The 11,986-nt window shown below is 35.7% G+C and overlaps 1 protein-coding gene across 1 annotated transcript; it reads left to right on the top strand.

Moving 5' to 3' along the window:
- The first annotated feature begins 3,067 nt into the window (after positions 1-3,067).
- On the top strand, positions 3,068-5,908 carry LOC106327945 (NADPH-dependent thioredoxin reductase 3-like). The gene is made up of 10 exons (XM_013766269.1): positions 3,068-3,290; positions 3,366-3,573; positions 3,653-3,758; positions 4,035-4,300; positions 4,540-4,819; positions 4,924-5,031; positions 5,123-5,209; positions 5,307-5,411; positions 5,489-5,619; positions 5,690-5,908. The coding sequence occupies exons 1-10, from the start codon at positions 3,107-3,109 to the stop codon at positions 5,748-5,750; spliced, it is 1,536 nt and encodes a 511-aa protein (XP_013621723.1). The 5' UTR covers positions 3,068-3,106; the 3' UTR covers positions 5,751-5,908.
- Positions 5,909-11,986: the final 6,078 nt, after the last annotated feature.

Below are 11,986 nucleotides of genomic sequence, written 5' to 3'. Positions count from 1 at the left end.
TGTATAAGTGTTTCTCTTATGTTGTGTAGTTTTCGTTCATGCAATCGTAAAAGTGTTTTTTATTGAGTAAAACACCAAAGTTTGACTTCATAATCTGGTTAAGACACTTAATGAAGGTTATATACGTGTTATTCAATCCGCAAAACGTTGTTTTCGGTTTAAAAACCCATAGTTCCTCGGAATATTCCGAGGGAATTCCGAGGAAACCCTTATCTTCCTCGGAATTCCGTCGGAATATTCCGAGAAAATTCCGAGGAAAAAGACTCTATAATAAAATCCCTAAATCGAGAAGGTCTATTCCGAGGAAATTCCGAGGAATACCTATCTTCCCTCGGAAATTCCTCGGTATTTCTATTAAAAAAAGAAGTTGATGCTTGTCTGTTTCCGAGTCATCATCACCAGATGAATCTGAATCTGGATCTTGGTGAAACTCTCCAATGACTGGTTCATCCTCTACGTGAACGACGGCGTCATCTCCGATGTCGGTTAAATCGACTACAAGGCCAACTCCAGCAAGGACATCTTAACATACCTGTTTTTGCTTCCGGTTGTCGGTGAACTAACCCCATGAATTCGGTTATACCTCGTTGGTATTTTTCCGTAAGCAATCTCGTGTTCGGATCCAAATGAGGTCGATCGATCCAAGAACGAAAATAATTTGAAGAAGACATGTTTTTTATGAATCAAATTCGTGTGTAAAGAGAGTAAGATTGAGGATGAAGATATGGAGTGAATGAAGACAAAGAGGGGTGCTTGTATTTATAGTTGAAATCCTGCCGACAGACCGAGGAAATTCCGACGGAATTCCGACGCCAACGGCTAGTTCGTCGGAATTTCCTCTGAATTTTTAAAATCCCCCAACGGCTCTCTAACGGCTATAATATATCCTCGGAATTCATCGGTTTTTTCCGAGGAATACATTTCTCCTCGGTATTCCATAAGAATATTCCGACGGATTGATATTTTCTCGGAATTCTGTTGGTATATTCCGAGGAAATTCCGAGGAAACCAAATTTTGTGTTTCGTCGGAATATCCTCGGAAATTCTTCGGGATATTCCGAAGATTTTATTTTCCGTCGGAATGTCCGTCAGAATACCGTTGTTTTCTTGTAGTGATAGTTTACATGTTAAATGCGTATTTTACTTATATAGATAGATGGTGAGATACTTCAAACGACAAACCATCAAACTTAGACGCCAAGTACGAACGACTTTTTATTCTTACCATAAAGTAGCTGTAACGTTTATTGGAATAGCGTCATAACAAATCTTCTAGACAAGAGTTAAATGAAAGTACAATTCGTTGACTAATAAAAATGGAAGTTCATGGAATTCAGACACTGCACTAGACTGAAGACAAAGTTTCTTTGCTTTAATTGGGCCGCTATTTTTGGTCAGCCTAGCTTTCTTGACATATTATAGCATTCTTTATTTGCATGTGTCACCTTTTTCTTCTTGAAACGACACAGAAGAAAAACAAGTTCTTTACTTTTGTATGGCATTAGCAAGAGTCGATCACTTCCCTCACCAACTCTTAGTTTGATTTTCACTTCAACCTCATTCATCACTGAAATAAATATAACAAAATGTACTATTTGTTAAACATTTTTGCTCTTTATTTGCAAATTTGTAAGATATATAATGACATTTTGAAGATCACAAATATTTTCAGGTAGATTTCAATATCATGTTTTCCTAAAAATAAAATCTGAGGTTGGATAATATATATTAAATCTTTAAAATTTAAAGATTAAAAACTGAAATTTTCATTAGGCTTTGTCTATAACTGACATGTAACATATGTATTAGTCTAGTGTGAGAAAGTACTGTATATTATTTTATTCCCTCTTAATATATTGTATCTGTCATGTGAGTAAACCCAAGAGAAGTTCATTCATGCTCAAAAGAGCTCTAATAAAATAGATAACGAGATTAAAATGAATTAGCGCATCGGAGCTTTGTTACTTCCTGCAAGAAAACAAAGGAAACTGAAGTACAATGAAACATCCGATTTCTATTATATGTGAAAAGATACAAGAGAATTGATTTAAGTATCGATGTCAATAAAATGTACTTATTTTTTCGGACACTTATATATTCAGAACTCTAGAGTTAAGTTTGCTTGAATTGGAGTACTGGAAGGATGGGTGAACTATCGGTAAGATAAGTGATTCGTTGTGCGAGTGAGACCAGAACAAGGTCATGTGGTGATTGCAGAATCAATAAACATGACTTTCGAACCTTGGAAAAATTAATGTGCCGTCCGTTGCAAGAATGCCCACTGACCGAAAAGAGCGTACATAAAAGGCCCATTAACCGTAAACGGTTGAGGAGTTACGTACTAATTGAAGAACACAAAGATCATGTGTTTGACTTCATAATGGTGAATAAGAGAGTGTCACAAAGAGGCAACTCCCAGAGTTACTTCACCCATTGTCATTATACACATATATCTCCTACAGATCCAGGACCATCCGGACACTTAAAACAATTATGGTATAGAGGTCAAATGAAATATATATATATATCAACATTTTTGGATGGTTTGTTAGTAGAATGATCTATACATATTCTTAACTATTTAAAATTTGGTGACGAAAGAGAAAGTATTGTTCTAATTTCTTTATAGTCGGCCCTCTGAAGCCTAATAAGATGGATTAATGGACTTCGATCATGACTCATGAGACACTATATTGGACTTGAGTCATGTTCTGTAACAAGTTCAACTCGATAGAGAAAGTGTGTCTTTTCGAGCTAGAGGCCATTTCATGTTTATATAATCTCTCAACATTTTTGTATTCATGAATCATGATGATCACAACAAGTAGCCAAGAAAAACAAAAAACAAAATAGCTCTCCAAAGGTGAAACCCAATATCCAGCCCATTGACCGCCTAATAGATAAAGAAAAAGGCTAAAGCGTCCGTCCACTTATTAAAATGCAATTGGATTATCCTCCGTCAACAACACACATCTCTACAATCGACACGTGTCACCAAAAGAGAGAACTCTTAGATCCAACGGCTGAGAAGCTCTTAAACATGAGGACTAAAAGAGCAAAGAGATAATATGCTTTGGCGCGTAAGGTGAAGAAGGGCAAAAAACAAATGGCTGCAGGCATCGGACTCGGCTCCGTGTCGACTCACCGAGTCGCCGCCCTCTCTCCTCCGCCTCATCTCTTCTCTCTCACTACTTCACGCCGCGGTTCCCCGTTCATCCTCCGCCGAACTCGCTCAGATTCCCTCCCTCGCCTCAGCGTCTCCGCTTCCGCCGATTCACCGTCTTCTTCAGGTAATCTTATTACTTACTCTTTCGACTGTGTACTTTGCAGTGCCGCACGAGTAATCGAGCTCCTAATTTTGGCAGGCGAGGTGATCGAGAACGTAGTGATTATAGGCTCCGGTCCCGCCGGCTACACGGCGGCTATATACGCCGCGAGAGCCAATTTGAAGCCGGTGGTTTTCGAAGGGTATCAGATGGGCGGAGTTCCCGGCGGACAGTTGATGACGACCACCGAGGTTGAGAATTTTCCGGGGTTCCCTGAGGGGATTACTGGTCCTGATTTAATGGAGAAGTGAGGAATTGGATATGATCAATATAAGCATTTTGATTCACTGATCAGTTTCTGAGTCAGTCTTTTTGATTTTGTGTAGTATGAGGAAGCAGGCTGAGCGGTGGGGAGCAGAGTTGTATCCAGAGGATGTTGAGTCTCTTAGTGTAGGAACTGCTCCTTTTACTGTGCAGAGTAGTGAACGTAAGGTGATTATTTTTCTCTGCATGTCACTCCTTTTGTTAGTTCAAAGTAGGTAGAGATTCAAGATGTGTGTTTAACACTATTGAAGGTAGAGACTAGTGTTGATAGTCTTGGAGATTTCATTAGTTCTTCTAGTGCAGATGCTTTTTCGTTGATCTGATGAACATAAGCTCTTAGGATTAGTTTGTGAGGTTCTATACACATTGATAAATCTCTTTGTATATCAACCAGTGTTGTGTTTATACTGACGGAGTTGTTATTATTTGGGTTTGGTTTTGTAGGTCAAGTGCCATAGTATCATTTATGCCACCGGAGCTACAGCAAAGAGGCTGAGACTACCGCGAGAGGAAGAGTTCTGGAGTAGGGGAATTAGTGCTTGTGCGATTTGTGATGGCGCTTCGCCTTTGTTTAAGGGGCAAGTACTCGCTGTGGTTGGAGGAGGAGATACGGCGACAGAGGAAGCTTTGTACCTCACGAAATATGCTGGTCATGTTCATTTGCTTGTTCGTAGAGACCAGTTGAGAGCCTCCAAGGCCATGCAAGATAGGTGAGTGTTTACTGGTTATTGTATTATTAGCTTCGGAGTCATACTTTACTCTAGGAAATGTAATTTGTCAGGCTGTGGAGTTAGAAAACCAAATCAGAACATTCTATAACCAACCAGTAAAACGCTTATCTCCGTCGTTGTTGGGATTTGGGATTATAGACTAATGAGCACACTGTAAGTTGAGTCTTTTCAACACCCTGAGTGTTTTTTTAACAGGTTGGTTATGGCGAATGTTTCAGAGTGAACAACAATCCAAACATCACAGTGCATTACAACACGGAAACGGTGGACGTATTGAGCAACACCAAGGGACAGATGTCTGGCCTTCTACTCAGAAGAGTTGATACCGGAGAAGAAACCGAGCTCGAGGCAAAAGGATTGTTTTATGGAATTGGACATTCGCCGAATAGTCAGTTACTGGAAGGCCAAGTGGAACTCGACAGCTCGGGGTACGTGTTGGTTCGCGAAGGAACATCTAATACATCAGTTGAAGGTGTATTTGCTGCAGGAGATGTGCAGGTTATGCTTTGGAACTTTTAGTTATATTTCGGTATTGCTATTAACTCTTTGAAGTCATATTGGTTCGATAATTGTGTGAGCTACTATCCCATTTCTCATTCTAGGACCATGAATGGAGACAAGCTGTAACTGCTGCTGGATCAGGATGCATAGCCGCTTTGTCAGCTGAGAGATACCTCACAAGTAACAATCTTCTTGTTGAATTTCACCAGGTATGAATGATATTGTCAAAAATTAATGTATTCATTTGCATACTTCACAAGGCTTGCACTCTTTCAATGTTCATGTTTTGCCATGTGGCAGCCACAAACTGAAGAGACCAAGAAAGAGTTCACACAGCGGGATGTCCAAGAAAAGTTCGACGTTACTCTTACAAAGCATCGGGGACAGGTGATCTATATGAACCTTATTAACTTTTTATTACAAGCATTTTCTCTGCCTCACATCTTACGTCTTGTGTTTTGTTTCCCACTTTCCCTGCTTTTAGTATGCTCTTAGAAAGTTATACCATGAGAGTTCAAGAGTTATATGTGTATTATACACGTCGCCAACATGTGGCCCCTGTAGGACTCTGAAGCCAATCTTGAACAAGGTGACTCTTCCTGACTAAGCATTTGCTTCTTTCCTGATTTTCCAACCATCGGTACATTAGTCTTATTGCTGTTGCAGGTGGTCGATGAGCATAACAATGATGTGCATTTTGTTGAGATTGATATAGAGGAAGATCAAGAAATTGCTGAAGCAGCCGGAATCATGGGAACGCCATGTGTGCAGTTCTTCAAGAACAAGGAAATGCTCAGGTTGGGATGCGTTCTTTCATTAATAGGATTATTGTGATCAGGTTTGGCTAAAGATGACGAGTGTGTGCAGGACTATATCGGGTGTGAAGATGAAGAAAGAGTACCGGGAATTCATCGAGGCTAATATATGAGGATCAGCAGATTGATTTGATTGTTTCTGGCAGAAGCCAAATTGTATCATGATATGATTCAGTTTTGTTTCATTCAGATACTTTGGAGTTAACGCCATTGAATCCCAAATGAAAACAATTGAATCTTCTTTTATCTTATAATAGTGTGTTACAATTTGCTTTTGTTTCTACAAAGCTACTAAGCTACTACACGTTTCGGACTAGACAGGCTATCCGCTTTGTCCCCATCGACTTCTGAGAGAGTTGTGTGAGTGATCGTTGCACTTGTAGTCTGTAGATGACAAGATCCAACACAGTTTTCATTCTCGAGCTGGATATCTCATCTCATCCACGGAAATATATCTTTTACGTTTATTTTTGTTTAACTCTGATCCTAATTAAGGATAATGTTCCTTTTCTTATAATATTATAAATAATTCTGCACATTAGGTGGAAGTCTGTTGTGTGTTATACGATAACGAATATACAAAGTACATAACACTGATGATAGGAGTATAGACTAGAGAGCATAATTCAGAACTGTGTTTTGATTTATTCTAACCTATAAAGATATATAATAAGGTCAACTAGGCATATATGATACAATGATTTTAGAATAAATGTTTTTTTGGTAAAATGTTAGAATAAATGTTTTTTTCAAACAATTAGTATAGTATGGTTCAGTTTTGTTGAAAAAAACTGGACCACCAGATCAAACCGGTCTGGCCGTGTTTTGTTGAAAAAAACGAATCTGGTTCAGTTTAAAATCCTGTTAGAATAAATGTTTGTATGCACTTTAGTCTCGATTGATAATTATAGATATTAAGAAATGTTTATTTCGACATATTTGACTTTTGTGTCCACTTCTTAAAATGTGATTAACGCGACGCTGCTAAAATGAACGAGTTATTCTTTAATTCTACCTTATATATAGTTTTGCCGTTCGTTAATTACCAAATCTAAGTACAGGAGTTTTTTTTTATGTAACTAGGTACACGAGTTATTAATGGGTAGATATTACTAAATTTTCTACTACATAGTTTTTCATTTTTTTGAGACATTAAAAATTATTGTTTCGGTTCACACAAGTTATATGCATGCGTAGTTGTTAAGTAGAACGTTAGAACGACAAACTTGATCACGGCTAAGAATTTTCGAATCGGTCCACGGAGAGTCGGAGACACGAAGCTGATTCTGTATTACTTTTGGAATACATCAATGTTAATTTTGTTTTGAAATTGAAAAATACGGGTCGAAATTGAACTGCCACTATTAAAAAAAGGGTTAGCACACACATGCATACTGAATCAGTTTTGTTAACTGTTAACACATGCATTTTGTGGATCATGCTAGCATTTTGTAGTTAACTCTGGAAACTACCAGCCTATCCACATGTATCCTCGTTATCCTCTACATTTCTGTCTCTATATGATCTCATCTTCTTTATCTAATCTAGCTATGATGCCTATATGTATAGAGGACCACATGTACGTACGTATTTCTAAATCTGTTAATAACTTATCCATTTTAGTAGTTCATATGAAGGGTATGTATGCACTTATATCTACGAGCCTCACTAATTATTGCTTTGTATCGAGTTTATAGTACAAATTGTTCTAAAGTTGTAGGGGCATTGTTTTTTTTTTCTTTTGCAAATCAATAAAATCGGATATAGTTTTATAGCAAATCATCATGTAAAATCTAAACTAATAAAATATATATCCACTATAAATTGATCAATTGTGTAGATCAACTAAACAAACAAAAATTACCAGATGTGAATATTTTTATATATGTGGTTGCAATCAACCGGGTACCTTATGCTATATCTTGTTAAACCTACAACTTTAAATCGTTAATTAGATTGTACCATATATATCTTGAATTAGGAAATACAAAAGGTGGTTACGAATTGACTGTTACGTTACAACTTTCTATAATAATACACCAATGGATAATACAGTATTGTTTAGTTTAAAATTAAGTTGCTCGCTGCATTACACGTAAAAGCGAATTTGCCTTTGCTTAAATTAAATACAGTAAATAGTTTATAATGAAGACAACAAGAATATTAATTTTGGCATTAATCATGGCGGACCATGTGCGGGTCTTCATGCCTTGCATATAAGCAACCAATGTAAACACTAATCTTTTTTGGACAACTGCTGAATTTTGTAATAAAGTAGGGTTTTTGCCAAAACTAACCCACAACTTGATTTTAACCCCAAACTTATACCCAAACTTGAATCAAATGCAAAACTAACCTAAAAGCCTAGTGAAATTACAGCTCAGCCCCTTGTGACCAAACAAAAAAACAGAAGACATTTTTACGAATATAGCCCTAGAAAATCGTCTGAGTCGTCTGAGATGTTGGAAGTCGTCTGGACGACTGAAGTGTAAGTCGTCTGGTACCGGTTTATTTTAAAAATAATTTATAAATCTTGTAAAAAAATATTTTGATGCGTGAAAAATAAAAATCAAGTAATTATAAACAGTTTTAAGTGATATAAATTAAGATATGATAAAATTGATTTGTTTTGAAGATAGATGAGTGGAAGTAGTGAATCATGAAATACTTTGGTTTAGGAGTTTGGCAAACATATGTTGTAGTATTGTATGTATTGTTAGGCTTAGATTTTGGAAAACTAAAATGTTTTTTTCAAAAATTAGTTTTCACCTATATGTGTTTATTTATGTGTATAGTAAACACTTTTCAAGTTTGATTTGATTTTATGAAGTCATTAATTAGATAATTAAGTTTAGGGGTTATGTTTAGGGTGTGGACGACTTATATTTCAGTCGTCTGGTGAAGAAATTAAAACAGACGACAAGTCGTCCAGAAGAGTTTAATTATTTTAGCGGGAAATTAAATATTTTTAGCGGGAAACTAAAATAGAAGACTTTCCAGACGACTTACAAGTAAGTCGTCTTGTTTAAATTATTTAAGCGGGAAAATAATTTTTTTAAAAAATTTTAGGCGGGAATATTTGGACGACTTACATGTAAGTCATCTGTTTTAATTTCTTCACCAGACGACTGAAATGTAAGTCGTCCGAGTAAATTATTCAACAGACGACTAAAATATAAGTCGTCCACACCCTAAACATAACCCCTAAACTTAATTATCTAATTAAAGACTTCATAAAATCAAATCAAACTTGAAAAGTGTTTACTATACACATAAATAAACACATATAAGTGAAAAATAATTTTTGAAAAAAACATTTTAGTTTTCCAAAATCTAACCATAACAATACATACAATACTACAACATATGTTTGCCAAACTCCTAAACCAAAGTATTTCATGATTCACTACTTCCACTCATCTATCTTCAAAACAAATCAATTTTATCATATCTTAATTTATATCACTTAAAACTGTTTATAATTACTTGATTTTTATTTTTCACGCATCAAAATATTTTTTTACAAGATTTATAAATTATTTTTAAAATAAACCGGTACCAGACGACTTACACTTCAGTCGTCCAGACGACTTCCAACATCTCAGACGACTCAGACGATTTACTGGGGATATATTCGTAAAAATGGCTTCTATTTTTATGTTTGGTCACAAGGGGTTGAGCTGTAATTTCACTAGGCTTTTAGATAAGACATGGCTGATTTTTGTTTCTCCGACTGATTTAGTGATCATGAGCTGGCTGAGTTATTTAATCTACAGCTGACTTATTGGAGGTATTATGGCTGGTTTTCGTATTTTCAGCCGTAATGAGCTTGATTAACAGTAAACTCAGCTTAATTACAGCTGACCTATTAGCAAAAGATTAATTACTAGAATATCATTCATTTGACGGCTAAGTTATTTGAAAATACAGCAGGCTTAATGTTTTCCAGTCTAGTTTCTACTGATTTATTAGCGAAAGATTAATTAATGATATAGTATTCACCCTGCGAATGACTTACATTTGTAGTTATGGCTGATTTATTAAGGTGAGTTATAAGTTCGTTTTGTTGCTGCCTTACCGATTTTCCATGTCATCAAAATTTATTTTCCAAGTCATTATTAATATTACGACAGTCAAAATTAGGGTTTATGTTAAAGACGTCGTGTCTTGTTCTTCATCTTCATCTTCTTCTTCATCATCATCTTTTTCTTCTTCTTCTTCTTCATCTACCTTCTTCTTTTGATACCCATACCTGATATTTTGAAATATCTTCTTCATTTACTTTTATTTTCTCATTTTTATTATTTTCATTCATCTATTTCTGAAATCTTATGAATCCGGTAATTATTGTTTTCGCGACGACAAAGACATAAAATTGAGCTAGTTAAAAGGAAGGCGGAGAAACAAAGTAGGCAGAGAAGACGAAGTTGACGAAGAAGATGACAAATTTAAAAGCCGTTTTGATATGTTCGACGAATCGAACGATGCCTTATCTGAAGATGATAAATTCAGTTTATACAATGAAGACTGGATAATTTCAGAAGTTTGATTTTTCTGAACGACTTACATTTCAGTCGTCTAGTGAAAATTAAAATAATAATATTTTTTTAAAAGTAGACGACTTACAGTTAAGTCGTCATAGGTTAGTTTTCTGGTCAACGCAGAGGTTATTTTTGCAATTGACTTTGAAATCCGTAGCCTGAGACGACTGAAAGTTAAGTCGTCTGTTTTTGTTTGGTTTCAAAAAAATTTCCAAATAACCTAGACGACTTACATTTCAGTCGTCATAGGTTAGTTTTGCATTTGACTGGATAATTTCAGAAGTTTGACTTCCCCAGACGACTTACATTTCAGTCGTCTGGCGAAATTTAAAATAATAATATTTTTTTTTAAAGTAGACGACTTACAGTTAAGTCGTCTACTTTTAAAAAAATATTATTATTTTAATTTTTGCCAGACGACTGAAATGTAAGTCGTCTGGGGAAGTCAAACTTCTGTAATTATCTAGTCAAATGCAAAACTAACCTATGACGACTGAAATGTAAGTCGTCTAGGTTCTTTGGAAATTTTTTTGAAACCAAACAATAGTAGACGACTTAACTTTCAGTCGTCTCAGGTTACAGATTTCAAAGTCAATTGCAAAAATAACCTCTGCGTTGACCAGACGACTTCCAGGTAAGTTGTCTACAGCCAGACGACTTCCCAAGTAAGTCGTCTGACGAACAGATCTGGAAAAAAACTCGATGTCATACCTTAAATTGGTGAGATAAGTTCCTTAGCATACATAAGGCTTCTCCAAGCACACAGAATCACAAACGAAAGTAACCCACCCAGAATCGTTAGCTTCTATGACTCTATGAACCATAAAAAATTTAGAATCAAAATCTTGGGTTTTTTTAGCTCATTGTGGAGAGAAAGTGAGAGATATGTTGTGTTTAGTTCACAAGAATGGAAAAAGAAGAAGGGTAAATCGATTTTGGGAGCATTAAGAGCTTCAAATTGGTTGTTCATGGTGGTTGTGGTATTGATGACAATGGCAATCTTGTAATTACTTGAAGATGATGAGGGTGAGAGAGTAAAAATGTCATTTTCGAAAAAAAAAAGAAAAAAAAAATTAATGGCATTTTCGTAAATTATATGAACTTGTGGGGTGAATAGGGCAAAACCAATTTTCAAAAAAAAATAAGGTTAGTTTTGTGTTTGACTTTAAGTTATAGGTCAATTCTGCAAAAAGCCCAATAAAGTAACCCAAAGGAGAGTCCCTCGCAGGGCCAATACGACCCGACCCGCATGAGTGCCAAGACCCTTTTAACTCAAAACCACCTACTTCTGCCCAAACTATACAGAAGGACTCTATACCTCCACTTAATATTAACAAAAACCTACTACACCAAAACATCAACCGACTGTTAAATTTATGACATGAAACAATCACGGTGTAAAAACTGGATGATCCATACATATATTTACATTCTTTTGTCAGTTTAGAGACCATATAATCTATATATATATTAAAAGGTAAAAATTTGGAAACCAAAATGGATTGTTTTGATCAACCGGTAGAGTAGTAGACCACCAAAACCAAAGAAAATACTAACATCGTGACCACTAAACACATCAAGAAGTCATAAACAGAGGCTACAACCTTCCCATTATTAAACACATCAAGAAGTCATAAAGCCTTGAACCATTTGATTTCTTTAACCTATCCAAAGATACACTTTAGGAATGTGATAGACAACCAAATACTAATCATATTCTTGATACTTAACCAAAGCAATTATACATAAAATTTCTGTAGAAAGTAAAAAGAAAAAGAAAAAGAAAAAGAAGCACAAATATACCACAT

This window comes from Brassica oleracea, chromosome C3 (genome assembly GCF_000695525.1).
Source record: "Brassica oleracea var. oleracea cultivar TO1000 chromosome C3, BOL, whole genome shotgun sequence".
Taxonomy (NCBI): domain Eukaryota; kingdom Viridiplantae; phylum Streptophyta; class Magnoliopsida; order Brassicales; family Brassicaceae; genus Brassica; species Brassica oleracea.
Note: the sequence above shows the minus strand (reverse complement) of the source record. Positions and strands in the feature narration are given on the sequence as shown.